General features: G+C 45.5%; 1 protein-coding gene across 2 annotated transcripts in view; it reads left to right on the forward strand.

The window, feature by feature from the left end:
* Positions 1 to 26,637, forward strand: part of SERPINI1 (serpin family I member 1) — a 162,834-nt gene that overhangs the window by 28,106 nt on the left and 108,091 nt on the right. Inside the window, exons 2-3 of one of the 2 annotated variants that reach the window (XM_078665861.1) lie at positions 16,912 to 16,956; positions 17,738 to 17,773. In XM_078665861.1, the coding sequence (XP_078521987.1) occupies positions 17,767 to 17,773 (7 nt within the window). In that variant the 5' untranslated portion in view covers positions 16,912 to 16,956; positions 17,738 to 17,766. Of the gene's footprint in view, positions 1 to 16,911; positions 16,957 to 17,737; positions 17,774 to 25,582; positions 25,887 to 26,637 lie in introns of those variants that run through there. The other variant, XM_078665862.1, reaches the window with a different exon arrangement.

Here is a 26,637-nt window from a genome sequence, read left to right on the forward strand (position 1 = left end):
GGTCTCTGTACGTTCTCCAAATCCTCCAACCACTGCTCCCTTCGCCAACTCCTCACTCGACTCCGCTCTCCTCTCTCCTACACCTCCGGTGAACAAGCACACCTGTTCTGCCTCGTCCGCTGCTTTTGACGTGGCTATCGGCTCCACCCACTCTCCGAGATCCCCCCAGTTAAAGGGACCAACGTCTTCGTCCTCTTCTGGTGGATAGTATCGCCCTGCTGTGCTCGTCCAGTCGTTATGCTGTGAAGAGGAGGGGGGGGTCATGGTATGAATCCCCGTAAGGGGGTACAGAGTCCTTGTTCCGCTGGGGGAGCGGTCTTCCCTTGCTACAGACACCTAGTTAGTGGGGGCACATGTAGAAAGTTGAAAGAACACTACTGGTGGCTCGGCTTAGACAAGGATGTTTTCCAATGGATAAAGTCTTGTCAGACTTGTCTAGGTTCAGACAAGCATTGGAAAACTGTCAAGACTCCTTTACATACAGTACCCATTCTGGAAGAAGCATGGTCAAAACTAGCCCTTGACTTTGCTGGTCACTTTGAGTTATTACCCAGCGATAAAAAAATACATCATGGTCTTAATAGACTACTTCTCCAAACTGGTGGAATTTGAATTCACTGATACTCCCAGCACTGCATCGGTGATCAACTTCCTTTCTAGGATATTTAACTCGGAGGGCTTTCCAAAAGAATTGGTAACCAATAATGGCATGCCCTTTACTTCTTGCAGGATGAAGGAGTTTCTATCTAGTCATGATATTAAACATCTCAGAGTAGCATTGTATTCCCCTTCTTCCAATGGGCTCATTGAGAGGATGAATATATTAATTAAAGAAGGGATAAAATCTGCTCTGGCATGCAACTTACCTAAAATTGGTCTTATCTTACCACGCCTCATTCAACCAGCAGGGTTTCTCCTTTCAGATTGCTTAGAAAAAGAGATCCCAAAGGCAATATATGTCCTGACTGGTTAAAAGAATTGCACAAACAGAATGTACCATATGTTGCCTGTTCCGGTAAAAGTGAATCTTTTCAAGACTGTATCTACTCAACAAATTATACAGAAGCATCATTTTGATTCTAAATGCACAAATGTAGCCCATGATGTCAACACTGGCGATTGGGTCTTAGTCAAGAAACCCAACAGAGTTATTAAGGGTGCTTCCAAATTTTCATTTCCTGTGCAAGTTTTAAAAACATCTAAAGTCTCCCTCTTCTTGGATAAGAAAGGATGGTGGAGTAGGAGAGCTGTTGTTCAAATTTTACCTGAACAAACATTTAAGATACTGTTGGGAAAAAGATCCCCTGATTAAGGCAATGATCTTGACACACATTTTTTGATGGGTTCTTTGACTGACAATAAGCATCTCTCTGAGTTTTCTGAACCCAGAGAAGTTCTTCATAACTCTGTGGGGTCTATGGTTAATGTAGAACCAACTTTATTGTTAGACTCAGCTGACGACTTAGCTTCTTTTCATGATCAGGTATGTCATGAAAATTTCAAACATTCTCGTAATTATTCTTTACCTGCAAGGATTAAGGATTATTATTTATATTGAGTCACTTCTCTTAAAGGGGGGGGGGATGATGTAGTGTGTGCTTATGTTCATGTCTTGTGCATCTTCTATCTTTATGCCGCAGCTTAATAAAGGTTTCACTGCGTGGTCATTGTGCAGCCCGTGCTGACCACAACCTGTTAATACTTGAATGCATTAGCTCGTGGGTCAGTTTCTCTGCAACAAATTCAGAATGCATTTACCAGTAGATGCGATCTGACCTTCGTTGAGGAGGGACGCACTCCCGTGATGTCCACTTTCAAGCTAAGCAATATAGCCTGCTTTTAATCTTGAAACGCGACTGGTATCGTTGGTTTGCAAGCTTGCTCCTTTACAAAAACATAACAATTTGAGGCTAATTCTAATGCACACAGAATCCTCCCTTATTACACTCAAAAGCCTAAATGCATGATTCTGATTTTTAGCTTTCAAAATAGAATGTACATTTAAAAGATTGCAACTTGAAAACAAATATTGCTAATTGCTGATCTAATGCCTAGTGAAAGAAATAATGTACCGTTTATCTGGGCAGGACATTTTAGTATTGTTAAATATACCCATAGCAGAAATCATGTTTGTGGATTTACAGAAGGGCAAGGTGAAAACATTAGTCACTTTGTATATTCAGTTTATGGGGAAGCTTTGAACCGGATAGTTCTAACTCACAAATAAGATTTTTCATCAGACATGCAATTGCAATGCTTGGGCTCTACCAACCCTCTCACATTTGTTGGAAGAAGAAAAGGCAGCATAATAGACTTCATTTTACTTTCAGCAGATTGCACTTCTAAACCAATGAGATATGAGGTGTGTCCCCCGTCATTTAGCGACCATAATCCGATTATTGTTATTTTTTCCTTTTCTTTGCAACCCAGCAAGAATCAAAAGTGCACCTTGCATTGGTGCAGATTAATGGAGTTCAGGAATTCGCAAACGTTTACTCAAGTATGCCTGGAAATTGGACTTCTAGCATACATTTGTAAACTCCATTTTCACATGAGAAATACACATGGTTACAGGTTTTAACCCCAGTAGATCCACTCAACCACGCATCTTTTGAATGTTGATAAAATGAGCTCTTCTGAGGTGAGCAACAATAACATTTGTTATCTTTATTTCAGTGTCAAAATGCCATGTGGAAAACATGCGCTTTTTACAAATACACATTATGTCATATTTGCTCAAAGGAAAATCTGTTAAGCAATCACACCTCTCTTGTTTCCCCTACCCTGGAAACATTTCTACTCCTGCACTTTTAGGAGTAAAGTTCCAACCTTTTCTATTGTGTGAAGAGACTGGAGAGAGGTTGGGGAATATCCTCTGACATGTATGCACAGACTCACAGGGCTTTCCAACCCTGTAGCTAATGCTTCCCACCTACTACAGCCTCTTTATATAGATTTGCTGAAATGTGGTAGAATCTGAACCTTGCTTGAATCCAAACCCTGATATAATATGAACATAATAAGCAAAGCTGTTATCAGGTCACTGATATAGTGAGAACGCTGCCATAATTTGTCATCTCATTGCATAGCACCAAAAGGGACAAATGGATTTTTTTCAGGGGCAAGTGGATTTCTAAAACATTGTATCACTTGGGAATGTAGCTGTTTTATAAACTTCCACAACCCTGGATCCAAGATCCAGTTGTAGGAGTCCTGTATGAACCTGCAGTTCCAATGCATCACCAAGTTCTTGCGACCCAGAAGGTTTTCTGCTGTAACAGATATCTGGCGGTTCAGGAACAAATGCCAGAAATACTTCACCATGTCTGCTAGTCTCTTGGGACGAGTGCCCCCCAGTCGGTTGGTTAGACACATTGCACATCTTCAGGCCAATACAGTTGGACACCCTGTCCCTTGTAAATGATCTGATCTCACACTAACCTGCCAATAGTTCCAGACAAGTGATGTGGAGTTACACTTTTTCCCCAGTCCACCTTCCGCCCATGGAAATAGCTCCACATGTGGCTCTGTAGCCCACTCGACTGGCGTCTGACTCTGTCACTAACTCCAGTGTGGACCCAAAGATTTTGTCGGCATTCCAGGCTTTTATGTAGCACAGCCACCAGTGAATCTTTGTCCTGGCTTTCTATGGCAGAGTCACAAACTACAATATTCCACTCCTTTTCTAAAATGATAGGCGTCCAGCCCCTACAATGTCCACTAGTAGAGAGGATACAGGAAAATAGCCCAAATGGATGACAACAGAAGGCCTACAATCTTGGCAAACTGAGTGGAGTGAAATGCTATTCCTCCACACCAACCCACACAAGAGTAAGCCAATTACGTTACTCTGGGGTGGTGACATGTAACTTACCCTTTTGTAGTAAGTTTACACTCAGCCTTGGTGAATACCAAAAGTAGTAAACTCACTACTAAACTTTACTAACTAGTAAACGTAGTCAAAAGTGTAACTTACCTTTGTGAATAAGGCACAAAATGTTCACACTAAATTGCTGAAGTCATGTGCTGTCCGATAACCTCTCATACTACACATCAGTAATTCTTTTTATGGTGGCTTCCTGTCAACGAGGAAGATAATTTAAACACAATTTTCCTCAATATCCACTACTAGCTCTTTTAACATCATCTTTAGTCAGAATGGTGCTCTTGATAGAGAATACTTTGCCTTTAGATGGCTCTGCATTCTCCTAAAGATAAGGAGTCACTTGAGGCATTTCATTTCACTGTGATATCCCAGGTTCTCTTGTTCGCTTTGCAAAATGTTTTAATTTATTTTCTGTTTCTTCAAGAAGCACGTGTGGGCAACAGTTACTTACCTGCTTGAGAGGTTTTCTTTCTGAAGTTGCCTTTGTGGCCTTTTATCCCACATTGAAAGCTCTTTCCAGCCAGCACTGGGGACTTACCTGCATGGAGGTTCTGTAGCCACATCTTAAGCATTCTACGTGCTGTGTGTGCCTTACTGTCCATTTTAATGGCACCCCGAAAAGCCCATCACTTCTGCTGGAAGATCAGTAGACTGAGACAATTTCATCCAAGTTTTGCTTATTTTGAAAATGTTTCCTTTGGGAAAATGACAATTAGGAACTACTGATGGGCACTTCTTTGCAGTTGCATTTGTCGAGTTCATATTCTATTCGCAATCTATTGTATGTGCTTTCAGGCCTGTGACAAAAGAGTCAATGGTCTTGCTGGGATTCTGGGGTTTCGAGTGGAAGGGGTGGCACTTATAATCCATATTATTTTGAGAGGCAGAAGTACTTTGTATGTATATATGTATGTATGTATGTGTGTAGTATCAGTACAGTGCAAACCCAGCCAACAGTCACTGAAGCATTGTACAGGGTCAAATGCAAAGATACAGCCAATGAATGATGGAAAAGGTAGCTGGTTTCTGGGAGCAGAAGTGGGCTGTTACTGCTTCGTGATGTAGTGTTCTTTGAAGAGGTGCACCTTGAGCTGTTTCCTAACATACAGCAGGATTGGTCTCACCTTGATCTTGGATGCATAGATGGAGAAGGCATAATGCCTTTTTTTCGTTTTTTGAAATTCTGTGTTTCCAGTCTGAATTTGCGCTGGTTGTCTTTCAAATCTTTATGTGCCAGTATTGGTTTCTGAAAATGTTAAAATATTGTCTCAAGTGCTAGGCTATGCTGAGCATACTTTTTTGGCACTCTTCATCTTTCACACTCATCGCAGTAACGAAGATCTCAAACTTTCTGATTCACCCTATACACATAGGGTTCTTGCTTCCTGGATGGTTGGAAAGTAGGTGCATTTAAAACTATATTTAATAAGGAGTCAAAGAACAAAGACGATCGATCCACATTCCACTCACTGATTGGGCAGCCGTTAACATAAACAAATAACCTTAGAATGAAAGCAAACTCCTCTCTTTCTGTCTGTCACTCGCATACTCACTTGATAGCTCTCTTGCACAAACACATACACTCTATTTCCCCAGAATACTGAGTTCAATGTTCTGGTACAGCTAGAGGCTGCATCTTCTTCCAAGATAAAACAAAAGAACAGTAGAAGAAACAGGACAACATTGACTGGATAATTCATAGTCAGCAAAATGTTAAGGAATTCTCAGTGAGCGACCTGAATGGCTGAATGCATTTTCTGCTTTAAGACAACCAGCAGGGTCATTCGGCACACAAGCATTCCGCATTGCAGGACTGTATCCAACTCTTTCGCAATAATGCACATCACCCGTAAGAAGCGGCCACCAAAATATACCCACAGTTTACATAACCAGAAAGCTCTTCTGCACAGACATCACCCACAGACTTATCATTATGTCATTGCTGGGTAGGACATTGTTAACAAAAAGTCCACTTCCACTGTCTTAATCAGTGCATAATTTGAGCCGGTGGTAGCAGGTGGATGCAGGTGGGGGCTCACCGGCACACATTTTTGGGGACTGGCATTTACTTTTCCTCATCAGGCTTTTACCCAGACAAAGAGAGAGAAAAACACAGAAGGAAGAAAAGAGGAGGATGAGAAAGATGGAAAAATAGTGACAAAGAAAGGAAGTTGGGAAGAATAAGAAGCTGAAAGAGTGAGATAAAGAAGGTAGGGAGCACCTGGCGGGGGTGAAAGAGGCATGAGGTGAAATCAAGAATATACAGCCTTCTTTTCAGCAGCCAAGTCATTCAGTAGTGCCGGCCGTAGGCTTCTAAGCAAAAGTTTGGGCCCCAGTACTTATTCTTATTAAGCACTGGTCCTAATTCTCTGGGATATATTTACCACTTCATCCAAGCCTCATCATTTGCCACTTCATACCAGCAATGCACTCTCACGATCTCCTGTACCATAAAGATTTCTGATTACTTGAACATAGCCTGTTTTTAGGTCAAGCCTAGACAGCGCTTGCACTGTCTCTTTGAGACATAATGTGTTCTATTTTGAGGGCTTACAGCCTGCCCTTACTTTTAATTTGTCAGTGTCCTTTCAAAACCCTTGCTTCTAAGTGGTTATTTTTCATATTTGTCTCTCCTTTTTCATTGTTAGTTCCCTCCCATGGAGCAGGCCCCCATTTCTTGTAGGCTTCCATTTGCCCCATCTTAGTAACTTGCTCTGGGACTGTTTTACAGCTCTATGAGCATTTATCCAGAGTGTTTGTGTTCTAACTAGCTACAAGCATTTCTATAAACAGAGCTGTAAATTATGGTCTTATCTCTGAATTCAAAGTGAGAGGATTTTTCCTGTCCCTTAACCCCCTCCCGCTTTGCTGCTACACCCGTCCCCCCCCCCCCATCCCTTTCTGTGTGTATCGAGTGAGGCAGCAAGAGGCCCAGGCACCAGCTCAGCCTCAGAACACTTTTGCTTTCAATTCAAACCGCTGCTCTCCTTTCCTTGTTTCAACTTGTTTGAAAAACTGGAGCTGTGCAACACAGGAAGTGGCTGCTGCTAGAGCCAGACTGCCTCCCTGGCCGAGAGAGCGCCCCATCCCATTATCTTTAGCAGGTCAGGTGTCCCTCCCCTCCTTCGTCTGGTAATAGTACATACATATCCCCCACTCAAAGTGCACCTGTGGCTGCTCGTCTCCATCCCTCACTCCACAGCAGCCACGCATCCCTTGAGGGTTTCATGTTCCTATGCCCCAGCTGTTGGTTGTTTTTATTGTCTATGGTCCCAGAGGCCTTGGTATATTTCTCTACATGCCCCCTTAGGCACTTCAACAGCCTGAGCACCCTTTCCTGAATTTCAACCAGCGTCATCCAAGGTTCGAGAGACTGACAAGTGAGGCAGTACATCGTCTTTCAGTCTAAAACGGGGTGGAGGTGGAAGGGGTGAGAATGGATGCCAAGGCGGCCATCCTGCAGGTTGAGAGGTGCCTGTTGCGCAGACATTCAATGCGCTTTTTGTCGCCTGCACGCACTCAGCACCTCTCCATCCCCCCCACGCCTCCTGAGCTACATATGCAGTGTTGCCATCTTTTAGTTTTTAGTGCCTGTGAAATTTTGCATCGCCGGAAATTGTCTGCTCCTGGTGGAAAAAGAGCCCTCTGGTGGCGGGCGCACACCAGGGCAGAAGAAATCAATCGCCGTACTGTGTGGGAGCCGAGGAACCAAATGCATCATCACCACAACATGACATGCACAGATGCACATACTTGTAAAAACACGGGTGATGATAAAATAATCCATTGAGGAGTTCTACTTACAGGTTCACAAATTATGAGTGAAAATTCTTATGGGAGAGCGACGAGAGAATGGGGCTTTGCGGGGGAGTGGCCGACCAGAGGGAGGCTTGCTTCCCCGGGGTGTTTTGGGGCCCCAGGAGGGAAGGGGGGGTAGCGGCTGAGTGACACGAGTCATAGGCTATCTTGGGCTGTTTGGGCGGCATTGGGCTACCCTTGGGCTGGCATTGGGCTCCTTGGGCTGGGGGGATTATTTAACCGGCCATGTTAGTTCACTGTCCACCATTTTGGGGACAGTGACACGGCAGCCGGAGGGTTAGGCAGGAGCATTTTTTGTCCCACCCACCCTCCCGATAAAGTGGTTCAAGGGGAGGGGGGGAGGGGTTTTCCTGGTTTATTTTGCATGGGACAGCCAGGGGGCCTGGTTTCTGGGGGGGGGGGGGGGTTTGTTAGGAGTTTTCTTGGGAGCCAGTGCATCGGGGGGCTGTGTTGTAGGGGTTGTTTCGTGTCGCTGGAACAGGTGCTGGTGTGATGGTTGCTTCAGGGGAGCTTTTCCTAGTCTAGGGGGGTCAGGGTAGGAGGACTGAGGTGTTTCTGGACAGAGGGGGGGGGGGGTGCACATATGACAAGTTATTTAACCAGTTAGTCAGTCATTGTGCAGTTGGCATTTATGTGTATGTTGTTCTTCGGGGGGAACCATTTAGGGGTGGGGGTGGGGGGTTGTTAGGTAGTTCATATTTAGTTAGGCCTAGTTTTGTACGGCACAGGCCAAGGGTGTTATATTTGTGAGGTGCACCTGCTTCCAATAAAGCGGCCTTTGTCACACTTTATACCGTGTCTGAAGTTGGTCTGTCTCCCCACCCTCTCCCTACAACTACTACAAATTGGCAATAAAAACCTCACAAGCAGCCTACTACAGTGACAAAATCACTATGGCTAAATCCAAACCGAAATCCAAACCGAAAGAAATATACCAGATAGTGAGCTCCCTGATAAAACCACCCCCGCCCGCCGTAGAGAACAGCAGCTCCCCCTCTAAATGCAATGAGTTGGTTGACTTCTTTTTTAACAAAGTTAATAAAATCTACCTCTCCTTCCCTGATCCAGCCACTGAATCACCCACCCGACACTCCGACACTTGGATATGGTAACTCCCTCTCATAACAAGCTAGAGTCTCTTCCACTGTTGAATCTGGAAACACTGGAATCCTTAGCACAGCAAATTAAATCTGGCTCACCGTGTGACCCTGCCCCCCCGGGCTCGCTGAGGCTGGCTAGTAAAACCATCTTCCCTACTTTGATGGAGCTGTTGAACTCCTCCATCTTCAGTGGGACGGTACCATTAACATGGAAGCATGCGATGGTACGGGCCTTGTTAAAAAAACCTGCCCTTGACCCAGCCAACCCCAGCAACTACCGCCCGATTTCTCTGCTCCCATGGGCGTCAAAAATCTTGGAGAAACACGTTAACTCCATTCTAACGAAGTTTCTTGAGGAAAACCTCCTCCTCGATGTTTCCCAGACGGGTTTTTGCCCAAAACATGGGACGGAGACTGCTCTATTGGCCGTGACCGAGGAGGCGAGACGGATCTTGGATCGAGGGGGGTCAGTGGCAATGATCCTCCTCGATCTGAGTGCCGCTTTTGATACGGTACAACATACAATTCTGATGAACCGTCTTGCCGACCTAGGAGTGTCCGGAGAAGCCCTGGCTTGGTTCAAGTCTTTCCTATCAGATAGAACCTTCCAGGTCTTTGACGGCACTTCCGTCTCATCGAGCAGGCCTCTGGGATGTGGAGTCCCTCAGGGTTCTTCATTGAGCCCCACGCTCTTCAATGCGTACATGAGGCCGCTGGCTGGGATTGTTCGTCCGCATGGTATTGACATCATTTCCTACGCGGACGACACCCAGCTGGTGGTCTCCCTTGTGCAGAAGAGCGGCCTCCAATCGCCGCCCAATCTATCGGCGTGCCTGGAGGAGGTGAGGAGCTGGATGATGAGCTCATGCCTGAAGCTCAACGACGACAAAACCGAGCTCATGCTCCTAGGCCCGGCAGCCCCCTCCACTCTAGAGCTGCTATGGCCAGCGAGCATGGGGGCGGCCCCTGCCCCCAGCGATAACATCAAAAGTCTGGGGGTATGGTTAGATAAGTCGCTGAGCTTCAATACCCAGGCCACGAAGGTGGCGGCCACCTGTTTTGGCCTCCTTAGGGTAATTTAAAAAATCCTCCCCCTTCTTCCGTTTGAGGCCAGGCAGATAATTATACAGGGCCTCGTCCAATCCCGCTTGGATTTTAATAACGCCCTGTATCTTGGAGCACCGGACTACACCCTACAGAAACTTCAGCGCGCCCAAAACTGTGCTGCTCGTGCGCTACTTGGAGTCCCACGAAGGACCTCAATAACTGCTGGCCTAAGAGCGCTGCACTGGCTGCCTGTTAGGAACAGAGTTAAGTTTAAAGCCTTGTGCATTGCTCACCAGGCTTTCTGGAAAATGGGCCCAGAAATTAACTCTTCCCTCATCTCCCCCTACCTGCCCAACAAGGCGCTTCGATCCTCCTCTGCTTTTCTGGCCAAAGTCCCTAGAATCTCTAGAGCCAGAGCAGGGGGACGTTTCTTCTCTTTCAATGTGTCAAAACTGTGGAACTCTCTCCCCCTTCACATGAGAGGCAATCCAAACCTAACTTGGTTCCGCAAACAACTCAAAACCTTTTTCTTTCAGTAACCTAAAGCCTCCTGTTCTTTTGAGGGCATCTCTGTGAGTCATAGCGCCTGGACGCCTGAGAGCAACTGTAGCGCTCTACAAATCTTATTTTCATTTCATTTCATTTCATTTCATTTCTCCCGATAGGCCCCAAATAAAGCATTTGGAACTACTATATTACTTTTACTCAGTGCCTGTACCAGAGTACCTGGTTGTCTCTTGAGAAGTGTATATAATCTACCTCGCGAGCATGTATTTGTGTTAGGAATGATTTATGCTTGTTTTTCAAATGAACTTTGAATGCTATTAGTAATCAAAAAAGATTTTGTCATCAAGTAATATCACAGCCATATCTACGGTCATTATCACATTCTGTTAAAGACAGGAGGGCAGACCAACAAGGTAGATTAACTAGCAAGATAGATAGATATATAGATTTACAGACAGACAGACAGACCATGAGGGCGAAGGCAGATTTGCTTGTATATATTACCAGAGCTCTGAAAAGGAACTGTTGAGCAATATTACCTTTTATTAGCTAAATATTTTCTATATTGCATGAAGTGATTTGGTTTAACTGACACATAAGATAAATTTTTTCAAATCAACAAAATCATTATTGAAAACAGTATGTTGAATATTTTGTAGTATTTCGTTTGACTGTCTTGCGGACTGTGTAAATAAGAGAAGATTGTTCATATATATTACTTGGTAGGTGTAATTAGAGTGAAAGGTTATTTTTTAAATTGTTGCCGCTTTAAGGCATATCTTTCTGCAAGAGTGGCCGTTTTTACATGTTCTCTGTGTAATGCACCTTCACAATGGGATACTGCTTTTACACAAGATTTAGGTTATGTTTACCACTTAAGGGGAAAACCAGATTGAACAATTAGCAAACTTTATGGTGACTTTTGAATTTTATTATTCAAAACAATGTAAATGCTTAATGACTAATTGGCTTTTAGAAAGAATCAAACAAGAGAACTGTTTTAGACTGGTTTCCCTTTGGTTGGAATTCCTAATTTGCAGTGATTTTATGTTTAAAGTAATAATGTCATACCTGTGAATTGTTCTTTGTTGTTCACAGGAATTATATCAATCATGTGTATTACAGCTTTCAATCAATGGGAATTGCAGCCGATGTGAGACCAGAGACAAACCTATGGGAGTAGGGACAATACGTCCAATGGGCTGGTTAGAGCTGAGGCCATGAGGCAGAAGCTCATTCAGGTGGAAAGGGGGCAGTGGGCGGCTCTGTCCTTGGGGCAAGGACAACTCCTGTAGAAGTAGGAACAGCAGACAAGCATATCTTGTGCTGCTCCCCTAAAGCAGGGAAGGAACCAGTAGTACTGTCCCATAATGACGGGTGGCCCATGCATGAATGAGGAATGCTGGTGAGGTATCCTGAGGTCAGCAAACCGAACACAGTGGTCACCAAGGAGTCCAGAGAATAGGAATGGGGCAGCGTGAGTGAAAGTGTTGGCAAATCCAGGATGAAGACATCATTATGGGATAGTAGAGGCTTCACTACAATTACCCCCCACCCCCCAAAAAAAATAAAATAAGGCAGCATTCCCCAGACTGACAATTGGTGTACTGAGATTAACAGTGGAAGAAGAGGTGGTGTCCACACAACTTTGAATCAGTGTTGAGAATGGGGGTTATACACTTCCACCAATGGGGAGAAGGAGCTCAAATACAACAGCAGCAGGATGGACAGGATTTCACTGCACAATCAGACATAGGACGAGGAAGGAGCAGGCTGATGGTAAGAGCAAGCACAAAACAGGAGTACTGTAGGCACTCAGCTACAAAAAGGAGGTAGTGCAATAATGCTGAGTTACTGCCTGTCCCTATTTTAACACTAGTACCATGGTCCAAAGGAAGCAGGAACCACCAAGGGTTAGCTGATGCGGTAATGAGGTCACCTGGTGCTGCAAGATCAAGGAATGGTCAAGTCACAAACAGCTAATCTAAGCTGGATGTAGTAATGTCTAAGCACTGTAGGTCTAGGTTTATTAAAGAAAGACAGGGTGATGCTGGCTGGTGCTGGTCCATTGAAACCTGGGGTCAGATTCTAACTTCTAGTTACATATGATTTATACAAATTGGTAGCAAATAAATCAGTACAAAGAAGGCTCTGATTCAAATTGACTCCTAGTCGTATTTTGAAAAACGTATTGGTGTATAGTTCTGCTACACTGTATGAGGCCTTTTCTTTGAGTCCAAGGGCAGTCAGAAATCACAGGCAATATCTGTAACATGCATTGTAATGTACCACAGGTAATCTAGTGCCACAATGCTGTTTACACACAAACTGAATAAGCAAATATTCCCTTTTAGAAGTTGACTCTCTCAGGCTAGCGGAGTAGAGCAGTAAAATCTTAAAAAGGTAGGTGGTACGGGGTTAGACTCTCAGAAACAGTTACACATGCAGACAACACTTACAATGGAACATTCATGCAGGTTTTATCATTGTAAAAGTAAGGGGTTTTATTGCTGGTAAGTAAAATATTCTACACACTAAGTAGTGATACATGTGAAAATAATGAACTATCTTGCACCTTCTGGGTCAGAGAACCAACCCGCAAATAGATGTGTTGCTCATTATTGACAGGTGCAATATTTAAGTTTAATATTGCCCACCATGACCATTGTTACTCTATGTGATAAGGTTTGACTGCTCTCTGGTCCATTCACAAGTTTTCAGTCTGTTAATTCTTCAAAACCTTTTTATAGAGTTCACTTGAAAGTCAAAACTAAGAATCCTGACATTTTAGGTAGGCTGTTTTGGGAATGAGGTGTCAAAGACTGGAATGGGCTGAGGAATTCACCTGCTATTAAATACAAAATGATGTTCAAAATGTTCAAAGGACCAGCCGCCCAAAGGTAATGAAGTGTCCTCCATTCTGGCCTAGTAAATAAATCTTCTTAGTGCCTCTTTGGAAGTGTCAAGTGCATGGTGACTTGGTGCTTGGTTGCTGATGCAGTGTCAGATAGGCATTATCACTGCAGTCCAAGGCTGTAGGCAATGTGCTACTGTAGGCAGTAGAGTGGCAGTGGCCTGCTAGGCTGCTTGATCAGACTAGGTATACTGTAAGTGATAGCAGATTGGTCTGTATCTCCAAATCCTATGATTGTGGTAGGAATTTGAGTGTGGCAATGCGCCCACCGAGGGTTCCGAGAAGTCCACTTGCCAGTGGACTACTGACATGGATTTGAGGCAGTGATGAGGGTTCAGACCAGTGATTAATTGGAGCTGGTGGTTTCCGGTGCTCAGCACCAGCACTTAATTGTCAACAACTACACCATTGTCAGTCTGCCACATGGTGGCGCTGTCAATCTAATTTAGAGGTGAACACAACAACAGTTGTTTATTACTTCAATATATATTAAAAATGAGATACCTGCCACCCAAGCCATTCTTATAGCTTTGGGGGCCCAGAATAGTCTGAAGGGGAGAGGAGTTGGCCTAACGGCTAGGGCGCTCGACCTCGGACCTGGGGATCTGAGTTCGAGTCTCGGTAACGACGCCAAAACCTCCTGTGATTCTGGACAAATCACTTAATCTCCCCGTGCCTAAAATGAAAGTGTGTCCTCATGTAACGTAACTGGAAAATATGTAAAGCGCTCTGATACCTAATTCGGTTCGGGTCTAGTTCGCGCTATATAAAACTCTGCAAAAAAAAAAAAAGTGTCACACTTGTAGAAGTATGATGGTCAGTAGTTGTATTGGTACTGTTGTCAGCAGCATTGGTGGGGGCAATGGGCAGCACAAACTGCAGTGGCCTTCTGATGAGGGCCCCGGCACTTACGTTTTTACAAATCAAGTTCAGACTACCATATTTCATATTGCTTTGGCTAGAATGATGATTCCAATGGTCCCAGAATCAGGATGACAGCTAGCTAAAGGCATGGAATCCAGGGTATTTCCTAGAAATCAGGATTTATTTTAACCTTGGAGTAGTTGAAAAGATAGATACTGGCACCCTTCTGGCAGAGGGAGGGGTGGGACACAGCAGGATCACCATTCTTAAGGGCTGAATGCAATGAAGCCTCTCCTGGAACCAGAAGTCATAGTGCTTTTTTCCTGGGCAGATAAGTGAGACAAACTTTTGTCTCCTGGGTAGTTACGGCCCATCAGGCTCTCTTGCACAATTCCTGCCTGTCAGATGGGCTAATATCGTGGTTTTCAAGGGACGGGGTATTTTTACTCGCAGCATACCTCAGCTCTTGATGGAGGTGTGTAGGCACTTCCTTTTCACCACATGTTCCAGGAAGGCATCGTCTCCAGAGATTTCGGGAAAGTATAGGGAAAGTGGCAAACATGTAGCCATTTCACTCCTGAATATCTACCGGCACTAGTGGCCGAGATGGGCATTAGTATCCTCTGACAAAGTTGGCCACCATCTTCATGCATTGTTTGAGAGTGTTTTTTTATTTTTTGCATGTTTATATAGTCCGAACCTTGACTCAAGGGCATTTAAGCATTTTATATGAGCTTCGGTTATACAAACGTATCAACTCAAAAGAAAAGTCACAATGTGAGGAGGAGCATGGCTTAGAGGGGAGTGGCGTTATGCCAAGAACTATCTGGGCGATCCATCTGCCTCCATCAACCTCTTCCCGCCTCCCAAAATGCCTAAAACAAAAGTCTGCCAAGACTGCTGCCAATGTCCTGGGGTGTTTTCATACTCCTTAATGGGAATCACCTGCTTACAGCCTCAAAAGACAAATTGGAAATCCACTCTTTGCAGTGGTTTCCTACTCGCCTTGTTTATCTAATCGCCTTGTTTCCTCATCGCCACTGTGTGATATCGCCTCCTCGCTGGGTGACCGTGTGGAGGGAGCCGATATTGTGTGACATACTGTGGCACTGTGTGAGTTGGCAGGTCTAAGCTATATCTCACCAGACTCATTTTTGTTTTGTTTTTAGGCATAGGGAGATTAAGTGATTTGGCTAGAATCACAAGATGGTAGGCATACGTCAGTACTCGAACCTGTTTCCAAACTCAGCAGCTCTCGCTGTAACACCACATTCTCTCCTGCAGATATCATGGATGTAAAGTGTAGGAAATATACCTTTCTGCGTGGTCACCCTGTATTGTTCACCTTTTTCTGGACCATATAGCTTTGCTAGTGTTAGAACGCTGTCCCTAGTATATGATACAAGGTGTACCCAGGGCCTGAAAGTTAAATGACACTAGTTGACTGCAGCACCTGTTGTGCCATCCACTACAATGGTAACTGAAACATGGCTTCAGGCCTACTCTGTGCACCAAGGCTGTAGGAATATACATATTGCAATTTGACCTGCTCAAAATAAATCCTTTAGACTGGTCAAAACCTCAATTTTAAATATTAATAAGTTACCCCTCTGTAGACTTTGTAGTCCACAAGACAGGATGAATGGTACTTAAACGTCTTTGCAGTGACTAGCATCCAAAAGCTGTTTTTCTCTGTGGCAAGACTAGTTGTCCTATGTAAAAAACCAGAGCATAGATTAAAATTGTAACACTGTATCTCAGGAAGAGACTAGCTGGAAAAATATTTATACAACTATTGTAATTGTTATTAAAAATCCAATTCAATTATGAAGTCAGATTTGTACTAAAGATAATGGAAAAGTTACATTTAGAAACTTACCTTTTGCCTGCCTGACGTTCCTGGAGGCTGAATTTGCATTTGCTCTCCAATTTCTGCCAGCCTCTAATTAACAATTAAATAGGTGTGAAAAAGATATAAAATGCCTCCCAGGAGCAAACAATAGGCTGACCTGAATGGGCAGAGATGACTACTACAGAATATGCAGGGTGGGGAGGTAAGCATCCCTTTTGACATTACAGTGTATTACAGTACTGCTGGAATGTCAAATCCTGCAGTACTGCTGAATGTACATATAACACTTTCGGGGCACTTAAAAGTAAGGAAAGTCGGATGCCAGTACAGTTCTTCTGTATCCACTATCTGGAAGCTGGAAAACTCTACTTTTGCTCTGCCAGAGTTCTGTCTCTGGGCTTTATATATAATACTGGAGGTGCACTTGAAAGGAAGGGAAAAGGATAGCATAACAATTCTTGTGTATCTACTGTCTCGTTGCTGGAAACCCTCACTTTGTTCTACCAGACTTCTGTATCTGGGCTTATTGTGGTACAGTGGCTGCCCTAAACTCGATTGTAATGTTAGATGAGGAAGGACACTAAGATAACCACAGTGCACTCCCCACACACACACACCCAGCGCTAAGAGCCCAAGTTTAGTATGGTCGCCGACATTCATCATTTTGAAAATGCAGCAGGTGGGTAGGGTTGGCCCTGAGAACTTTTACTCCATTGTTTAGGGCATGCCCAGGAGTCATTCCCACCTACTAGCTCGTACCAGACTGCCGCCTGGCAGGTAAAACATTTCACACTTTGCTAATTTAGTAGCAGTGGTATCTTTTTATTTTATATGACCAGAGTACATAAGGTTAAGGGTTTTTTGAAGTGAAGACAGTTCAGATGTTTCATTGTGGTCACTGGTTCTTTTCGTTTTCTTCTAGGTTGGTCCTCCTGCCAGCACCCTCAAAAGAAAAACCAAGCCACAGGTAAGTTCACAACCTTTAAATTGGTATTTTCTTTCTCTAAGTCTGGTAGGACTCTCTTTCGTCCAACCTCTATCTTCTGCCTTTCAGTCTCTGAGATCCTTTCCTCCCCTTTCTTGTTCATAGTTTATGACTCTTTTCATAAAAGAAACTGTTCTTACAGATGTTATATAATATTAAAGGGAATCACATAAGAATGAATGTCCATTACTACGTCCTCGCTTAATACCCAATTCAGAACCCTGGGGAAACATATTAAGTTGCTGTAATCTATATTCACAGCAAGTTAGCTACTACTCCGCTCCTTAAGATTAAACACTACAACCCCTTTGGCAGCGTTGGTGCCCCTTTCTCCCCCCTTTGCCCGCCTGTTACTTCTGCACTCTTCCCCTGCCAAAATTGCATACTCCCACGCCCCTGTGAAAGCCATGCTCCTTCTGGAGGCGAAGCGTGTAGCCAGCAGGTCTCTCAGTTCTCCTGTTGTCTCATGGGCTGGTCCTTCCCTCCTAGGTACCAGGATCTCTCAGCAGGCTCTCACTGTTCTGAGCCTTAGTGTTTCTCCTCCTCTTAAGTCCTTTCCTTATTTACGGTGTCTGAGTCTTCCACTTTGGTCGCTCTGGGTGACTCACTCACCTCCTTCTTCCTCACGCTGGGGTCTAGTATGTTTTCACTTTCTTCAGCCTTCCCTCTTATCTCTTCTTCCTGGGCCTGTACTTCTTCTGTCTCTATGTCTTTTAGTATGGGGTCCTGCAAAAGTAAAGTCTTTATTTTCATTCTGTTGCAGGCACATTGTTTGAATTGGCCCAGCAACGGATGTCAGGTAGGTCTTCCCCCGAGTCTGGGTCTTGCCCAAGGCTTGTTCACCCCCTTCGGCCTGATACAGGCATAAATGTGGCATCTCCAGGCACCCACTTCAAAACAAACCTGGACTGAGGAAGAACAGAAGAGGACCGGACCTGCTGTCTGTGACCTGATAAGGGCCCTGAAGGACTGTAGCTGCTTTCTCTTGTATTCAGGACAAAGAAGTCAACTCCAAGGGTCATAAGGCTGACTTCCTGTTCAAGCTACAGGGATACAACAAGCTACTAGAGGCCAAGTCTCTTGTGGAGTGGTATACCATATACCCAGGGCCCATAGGTTAAATGCTACTAGTGGGTCTGTAGCACGTATTGTGCCATCCACTTAAATAGCTCCTTAAAACGTGTTCTAGGCCTGCCATTGCAGCCTGAATGCAGTTTTAAACTGCAAATTCAACAGAGCATCCATAGGGCAGGGTGCATGAAATTAGATTGTTGGTCATGCACTTTTAAGTTGTAAGCGTTCTGGTAGTGAAAAACTACTAAATTTGTTTTGACTACTGTGAGGCCAACCTCTCCCATAGGATAACATTGGGTTGCCGTATTACATTTAATGTGATAACATTTGATTGGGAACATGTAAACATTTTTGGTTTGGTGCCCTCTTTAATGGTAAAGTCGGGAAGAGCGTTCAGCAATGAGATGGGGAGCCCTGGATCGGCCCTTTACTCAAGGGTATGCAGCAAGTGGCTGCTGAGGAAGCTGCATGATCACTGCATTCAACCTACGTTTTGCCTGGAGGGAGGGGGTGCAAGCTGCAGCAGGAGTCCTCAGGGCTTGCATCCCACGTTGGTGGAGGAAGCCATCTGGCCGCTGCACTCAACCTCTGTGTCGCCTGCAGGGAGGGGGCCAGCCGCCGCAAAAGTCCTCTCAACCCCACAACAGTGCTTGTGGTGCTCGCTGCATTCAGGCAGGGTGCCAGACAGGGTGCACGGGCTCGGCCTACCCTCATCGCAAGTGTGGCGCTTCTCCATCCCATGCAGCCTCGAATACAAAAGGTACACTCACATGCATAATGCCTTTGTCAGAGTGTAGGCTCAAGTGATCAACTCCCTTTTATTTAGCCCCTCTGGCCACGCCTGTCCAGAGAATGTTGTGCATTCACATCCGGGTGGTTCCTGGATAGCACACTGCTCCTCCACCATGCTGGGGAAGACAATTATAAGCTGTTCAAACAACTCAGAAGCAAAGGCCCCATACACAATAGTACGCCAACAAAAGTGGTACGCCAACTGTCTCTCACACACCTGGCGCGTCAAAGTGATAACAAAACATCAGCAACATAGAAACGCTGCATCGAAGATTCAACCCATGAAGAAGAAGAAGAGGAAACATTCCTCATTTCATTCACGAAAAAATTGAAGCGCCACAGGCGGCCACAGCCTACATGTGACGTTCGAATACTGGGGTCAGAAATTAACGCAACAATTCACACAGGAGCTTCTGCCAACGTAATGGGAGGGCAGCAATACAATTGCATGAGACCCAAGAGCCTCCTAGTACTGTCTCACACCAAAATCTTCACGTATGGGAGTCAGTCGCCCCTACCCCTCCGTTGACGGACGTCAGTGCCGGTACAATCTAAAGATCAGGAAATCATGACAACATTTCATGTCATTGACCAAAAAGCAGACACGCTCACCAGCAGCAACATAGTGGAGGACCTTGGGCTTGTGTCCCTTGCCAAGAGAGTAATATCACACCAAATCTATGATCTGTTGAAACAGTTTCCAGAACTATTCTGAGGTCTCTGCTGCCTCAAACGTCCTCCAGTGAAGTTACATACCGATCTATCGTTCGTGCCGGTGGTTCTGCAACACCGCCTGTCCCGTTCCAACTAGGTCTTTTGGTGGAAAAGGTACATGAGAGAATAGAGGAACAAGGAGTGATAGAAAAAGTTTCAAGGCCCACTCCCTTGGTTTTCCCGATGGTCATTGCAGAAAAACCCAAACAACCTGGAAAAATCCACTTATGCATTGACATGCGACTGCCGAACCGTGCCATCAAACCGGAGTGGCATATCACTCCCACCATGAGCGAAATTGTGTCGAATGTTAATGGATTCCATTGGTTCTCGAAGCTAGACCTCAATGCCGGGTATCACCAGCTACGATTGGCAGAGGAGAGCCGGTATATCACCACGTTTAGCACACACTTGGGCCTACGCTGGTACAAGCACCTAAACTTTGGCATCTCATCGGCCACTGAAGTATTTCAAAATGCAATACACAAGACCCTGTCTGGACTACTTAGTGTCTTGAATGTCAGCGATGACATCCTAATCCAGTCCACGGCTGCCGAACACCACAAACACCTAAAAGTCACACTCAAACGCCTCTGTGAACATGGAGTGACGCTGCACAAGGACAAATGCTCTTTCTCTCAGTCGTCCATTGAGTTATTTGGGTATGTCTGTATTCAAGAAGGAATACAAGTAGACCACCGAAAATCCAGAACAATCAAGCGGGCGCCAGCACCCACTACGGTCCAGGAAGTAAGGAGCTTCCTGGGAATGGCCCCCTATTGTGGGAGGTTAATCACGGATCTAGCAACTATCGCTGAACCTCTGAGAGCCCTCACGAAGGCAGATGCGAAATGGACATGGGGCTGTCACGAGGAGGCTGCGTTCCAGAAGACCAAAGAGACCCTTCTCAATAACACCACACTTGTCTTTTTTGACCCAAAGAAATGCACAGAACTGTTGGTCGACACCAGTCTAGTCGGGCTGGGAACTATACTCGCATAACAACAGGAGCCAGGCCGTTGGGCTGCGCTGGCATTCGTCAGCAAAGCATTGACGCCAACGGAGACCAAATAAACCCCAATTGAGTGAGAAGCCCTTTGCGATCAAGTAGGCCTGTGGACACCTCCACCTATATCTAAGTGGCCAGCCTTTCAAGGTCATCACAGACCATCAGCCTCTGGTCCTACTGTTCCAAGGGTCGGCCCCTCACCCACCTCCACGGATCAAGAGATGAGCCATTCAGCTACAACACTACTGGATGGGGGTTGTATACCTTCCTGGATCAGATCAAAGAACCCTGCTCACTTCCTCTCACGCCACCCCGAAACCGCCGAGGCTCAAGACAACTGCGATGACGTGGAGGACTATGTCAGGGTAGTTGCAGCAGCTGTCTGCACCCAAGCGTTATGTCTAGAAGACATCATGGAGGCCGGGGAAACAGACCCTGCCATCATGCGGGTACGAGCTGCAGTCCTAAGTGGTACCTGGCAAGACTTCTTGTGGGACGCCAACAACTGACCTGGGGAAGAGAAAGAGAGTCTGGCAAAGATGTGGAGAGAGCTAGACTATTTCAGCACCACCCCGGATGGAATCCTCCTGCGTGGATCCAGCATTGTAATTCCGAAAGCACTGAGACACCAGGTAACGGAGTTAGCACATGGAGGACACTAGGGCGCTACAAAGATGAAGGCGAGTATGCAGGAGAAGATATGGTTTCCCGGACTCGAGGACATAGCGGAAGATCTTGTGCGGAAGTGCCCGGTTGGCCAGATAACTGGCACCCCGGAAAGGCCAGTGCCGGTGATTACAGAAGACCCCTGTACCACCCCCTGGTGCAAACTCAGCATGGATTATAGTAGCTTCTCAAGCGGGCGGACTACCCTTGTCCCAATGGATGTCTACTCCAAATACCCTGTGGTGGAGGTAATTGACTCGCTGGCATTCATACATGTAGTCCCTGTCCTTGAGAAGACATTCACCATCTTTGGCCTGCCCAGCGAGATTAAGAGCGATAATCGACCGCCAAACAATGGCGCGGAATTTTTAGACTTCCTTGACCAACTCGTAATACACCACCACTGTATTACACCTCAGTTGCCACAGGCCAACGGGGAAGTCGAACGATTCATGCGCTCTATGAACAAGTCTCTTTGCATCACCACTGCCGAGCAAGCCACTCCCGAACTCCACTTACATTTTCTGAGGGAATACTGGAGTACTCCTCATTGAATGACTCATCAAGCACTGTGGATCCTGATGTTCAATGGACCCTGTCGGGACACCATTCCTATGTGCTCTGGATGGACACCACCACCTCATAACATTCAAGGGACCCAAACACGTTGGGAGCAGCGCAACGCTCTCACCAGCCAGAGCAGATGAGTGAAGGAGATCTCCCTCTTGCCCAGTGACAAGGTAGTCATCAAAGACCGAAAGCCTGGGTGGAAATTTAGGACACTGTTTGATCCGGGGATTTGGACCGTCGTTAGAAGTGAGGGGACCATGGTAACAGATACAAGAGACAAGAAGTAGTGTCTAGAAACAGATCATGGTTCAAACGAATTGAAACTTCGCTGCTCCCCCCACCTCAAAACTCGCATTGAGGGGACACAGACTGCCCAAAAAATTATGCTGGGTCAAGTGGGCTCGTGGGTCAAGGCTCACGAGACCCTGAGGGGAGTCAGCAAGAAGACTCACAAACCAGCTCTCTCATCTGTGACCCCCCAGCTTGCAGTCAACCCCATTGATAGAAACCCGGCCCAATCCACAACCCAGCCAGCAGCTCAACACCATGCATGTCATGTGAACTGAACTTTGGTCATCAAGACATTAGTTGGGGAGGGATGTAGCATTTTAGAGGTCCTGCCAGGCCCGGTTCTAGAGGGTAGGCCAGGCCCACCCAAACATGATCTTTGGCCCTCTCAGTCAGCAGAAGAGGCCATGAGGATGGCCAAACATTGTGATGCTTTTTCACTTTGTTTAAATTAATTATCAATCTGATGTAGCTTTGTAACCTTTCCAAAAGAAAATACCAGCTATTTGTTGTAGTTTTAAGAGTGTGTACATGCATGGACATGATATTAAATAGAACTATGAATAAAATTGTACAATGACTTTCCCGTCTGTTTTTACTATATTTAATAGGCAGGAATCTTTGCAGCTCTAGAATCCATTTTAAAGTGTTTTCCATTTTTATTTGCTGTTTGAATTAGGTACAGATATGGGCACAGAAGTCTTGCTTTAGGTGTTTTTGCTTTTTTTTGTACAAGCTGAGACATTAAAATACCGGGGGTGCCAGTAAAAAATGTGCCAGGTGGCATCCCTAGTCAGGTGTATTTGTGGAACCTCTAGAACCCATTTTAAAGGCATTGTTTTTATAAATACTGTTCTAAGTATGCACTGTAAAGGGGGAAAATGCTAACTTTGGGTGGTTTTCTATATTTTTACCCTGGCAGAGACATTAAAATATTCATGTCGGAAGAAAACGGCAATGTGGCAACTGTACCTCATGTTGAAGGCAAGCTACAGTTAGGCGTTGTGTATGCGGGAGTGGGGACAGGGTGTTACCTGCCAATGATGCAGCAGGTGCCGTGGCAGCAGAGTCCAGAGCTGTGAGCATCATTTTGCACCTCAATTATCTAACATAACGTGTATTTGTAAAATTCACTTTCACCCAAGGGTATCTTGACACTGAATAACAGATGTTTATTGTTACCCAACTCAATGGTACTCATTTTATTAACTTCAGAAGGGTGAAAGGCTGAGTGAACTAACCAGGATTTGAACCTGTGACCATGAGGTCAAACACAGGCCCCTACAGAGGACGCATTAGTCCACCAGACTTTCTGCGTGTGGATTCTGAAGGTGTTTATGTATTTTAGTCTGTGTATGATGCACACAGTAATATACTGTAGGATGTGGCATACATTATAATATTCCCATAGTGGCAGTGCATGCCTCATTGCATAAGCAGCCACGAGGGAATCATAAATGTCCGACCATTATCAAAAAATAAATGTTGAATTATCCTCTTCGGATGAACACATAATTTTTCATGTAAAACTAAGAAACACAATTAATGATCTCCTTTCATATATCATCAGCACCCTAATACAAGTGGTATCTAAAACAGACATTTTTCAACATTCTATTATTGTATTAGTCATGTTTTATTATGGCTTTTATTGTAACTTCAGCGATGTCAATTATTGTAATGTTATAAGGGTTAAGTTCATATGGCATCATTTCGTAGGAAGATTGAGGATAAAAGGTCATATTATGTCACTTCTTCTGATGTCATTAATGTCAAGGATGTGTGATGTAATTTCCGCTACCCCTGGCATTTTGGTGAATCGATGTCCATGTGTATCTCTAGAGCTTGTAGTCTACCTTCAGAACTGTTATAAATTGGGCCTGCATTGGCCCACCCAAACGCACCCTTGGCTCACCCAGATAAAAATTCCTGGAACTGGACCTGGGTCCTGATGTCCAGGAACCGCCCGGATGTGAAAAAACAACGTCCTCTGGCCAGGCATGGCCAGAGGGGCTAAATAAAAGGGAGTGGGCCGCGTGAGGTCACACTCTGATACAGGTATTGTGTTTGTGAATGTACCGTTTGTATTCGGGGCTGCAGGAGACCGAAAAGTGCCACATAAATTAAGCCTTTAGAAAAAGTGCAACAGGGGAATGGGTTTAAATACAATTGCACCTATCTTGAGTGCTGCCTTATATAATGTTTTAGGTGCCACGGACCGAAGATTCAAAATCCCCTAAATCTCCCAGGACAGAGACTGTCCTTACTCTCAAATGTGTCACAAATTGGTCCAGCACGCTAGTTTTGTCACAATTATTCAACAATAACCATAATTATGAAGTACAAATATAAATCATACATAGCAGAATCAGTGGTGTTGTTTGAAGTTCATTCTTTATTTATTCTTCAGTAAAAAACTGTAGCCGTAGCCAACCGATTTCGTCCTTCATGGATTTCTTCAGGGCAGACAATGAACTTGTATCATAACATTGTCATAGGTCAATTTCAGTATATCCTCTTTCAGATTCGACTTGATCATAAATATCTGGAAAAAAATCCTTTCTTTTATTTATATTTCCTTCAAAGCGGATGGTGAACTGCTCTCACGTTGTCAAATCACTCCTGATTGGTATTTTTGCAATTAATAGTGCATTAAATGTAGATTTTGGCCGGCTCCATGGCTTGGCGTCCTCCGTATTGCTGTTAGGAACCGCTCGGATGTGAAAAAACAACGTCCTCTGGCCTGGTGTGGCCAGAGGGGCTAAATAAAAGGGAGTGGGCCGCTTGAGGTTACACTCTGATACAGGTATTGTGCTTGTGAGTGTACCGTTTGTATTCGGGGCTGCAGGGGACCAAGAGGTGGCCACATAAATTAAACCTGACTGCTTTTTTGCCAGGCTACCAGAGGATTAACCCCTTCACTGCGGCGGCTATTCCGCCGCAGTGCTAAGGGGGCGGGGCGGAAATGCGGCGGGCGCATGCTGGTGACGGAACCGCTCCGTCACCAGCGTCGGTTGAGCTATGCTGATGACGGAGCGGTTCCGTCATGGCCCGCCCCGCTCAATAGAACGCTCAGCGCAGGCGCGGAATTCGCCCGCAGCTGATGACGGAGCGGTTCCGTCATCAGCATGCAAAGGGTTAAGTAACCTTAATGTAGTGACTTTTGTGGTTCACCCTGATAGGGATTGTGCCTGTTGCAGGAACAGGGATCACCCTATCCAACCAACAACCAATTTCTCACAGATTCCTTATCTTTTTTCCCCAGCCACTCAACAAAATTGGAGAAAAAAAATGCTTTTGCATATAAACCATTTGCAACAGGAAATATTCATTTTACTATGCATACCTTCTGCTCCAAGCCACCCCTATTACAGAAAAAAACGTAATGTAAACATTTACAATCATGTCTGTAAATCTGTCAACACTGAGAATAAGATCAAATCCACGAGGTCGGCGAGATTCGCAGCTCTGAGATCCCTTGCTTCTGCCTGCCCACGCAGGGGCGGCGTTTATTTTTTCCGACCGAAGAGCAGCGCAGGGGGATGCACGGAGTTCACGGAATACCAAACATGACTCCCACCGGTGCGCCGCCTGCGGATCCAATGGCAGAGCCGGGGGGCGGGCGCTGCGAGGACAGAGCGTGTGATCTACAGCGCCTCTATCAGTTCCCCAGGCTGCAGCCGAGGACCAGGAAGGGAGCCGAGGCTTTGCTGTCAGCAGCGCGCGCTGTCTACGCACCTGCGGCAGACCCCGCCGCCCGCGCACCGGAGCCGGAACTTACCGCGCATCGAGAGCAGCGGTGAGTACTGTCGCGTGCAGCATCTGCTGATGGAGCACGAGGGGCGCAGCTGCACCTGTACAACGACCGAAACACCCCCACGGCTGGTTCAGGTACACGGGCACGTAGTGGCATGAACGACAGTGTGTACACACGGTAGAATGATGGCTCTCTTGGGGACCACTATACATCCAAGGAGGGCTGGCGCAGTAGCTGCGAACGGCCACCGAGGCGTAGCAAGCACACTCCAAAGGGCGTGGTGTGTACCCAGGGATGCCGACACGACCACTCCTAGAATGCGCGGGTACCCGGGTGAGAGCGTTGACTTAAACAGGGTGTACATTAATATTGCAGCTGCGTGGATTTCCACAGAGCATACATTAATATTGTAGCTGAGGACAAATAAAGGCACGCCCGTCGTGGATATGAAACCATATGCATGTGAAACATTCAAGGGGAAGAATGACTGTGCCTGGGGATGAACCAGTTATATTAACTCTAGCACATAACATATGTATGTATGCATGCACGGCATGGATTTCGCGCACACTTAATGGCACGCCCTGCAGATCTATCTGCATACATGGTATAGAACGAGAGCTGCCACATGAGCCCATTTTGGAAGGACACAAGTAAATAGCCTTTCCATTCTTGAATGTAGCATATTGGGGAATTTTGGGAGTTGTAGTCTTCGATGACCAATTAGACCGCTGGCAGAAGGAAAGCATAGGACTGAAAGCACGCAGTCCACACTTTAACGCGTGATCTCCGA

This window comes from Lissotriton helveticus, chromosome 11, assembly GCF_964261635.1.
Source record: "Lissotriton helveticus chromosome 11, aLisHel1.1, whole genome shotgun sequence".
NCBI lineage: Eukaryota > Metazoa > Chordata > Amphibia > Caudata > Salamandridae > Lissotriton > Lissotriton helveticus.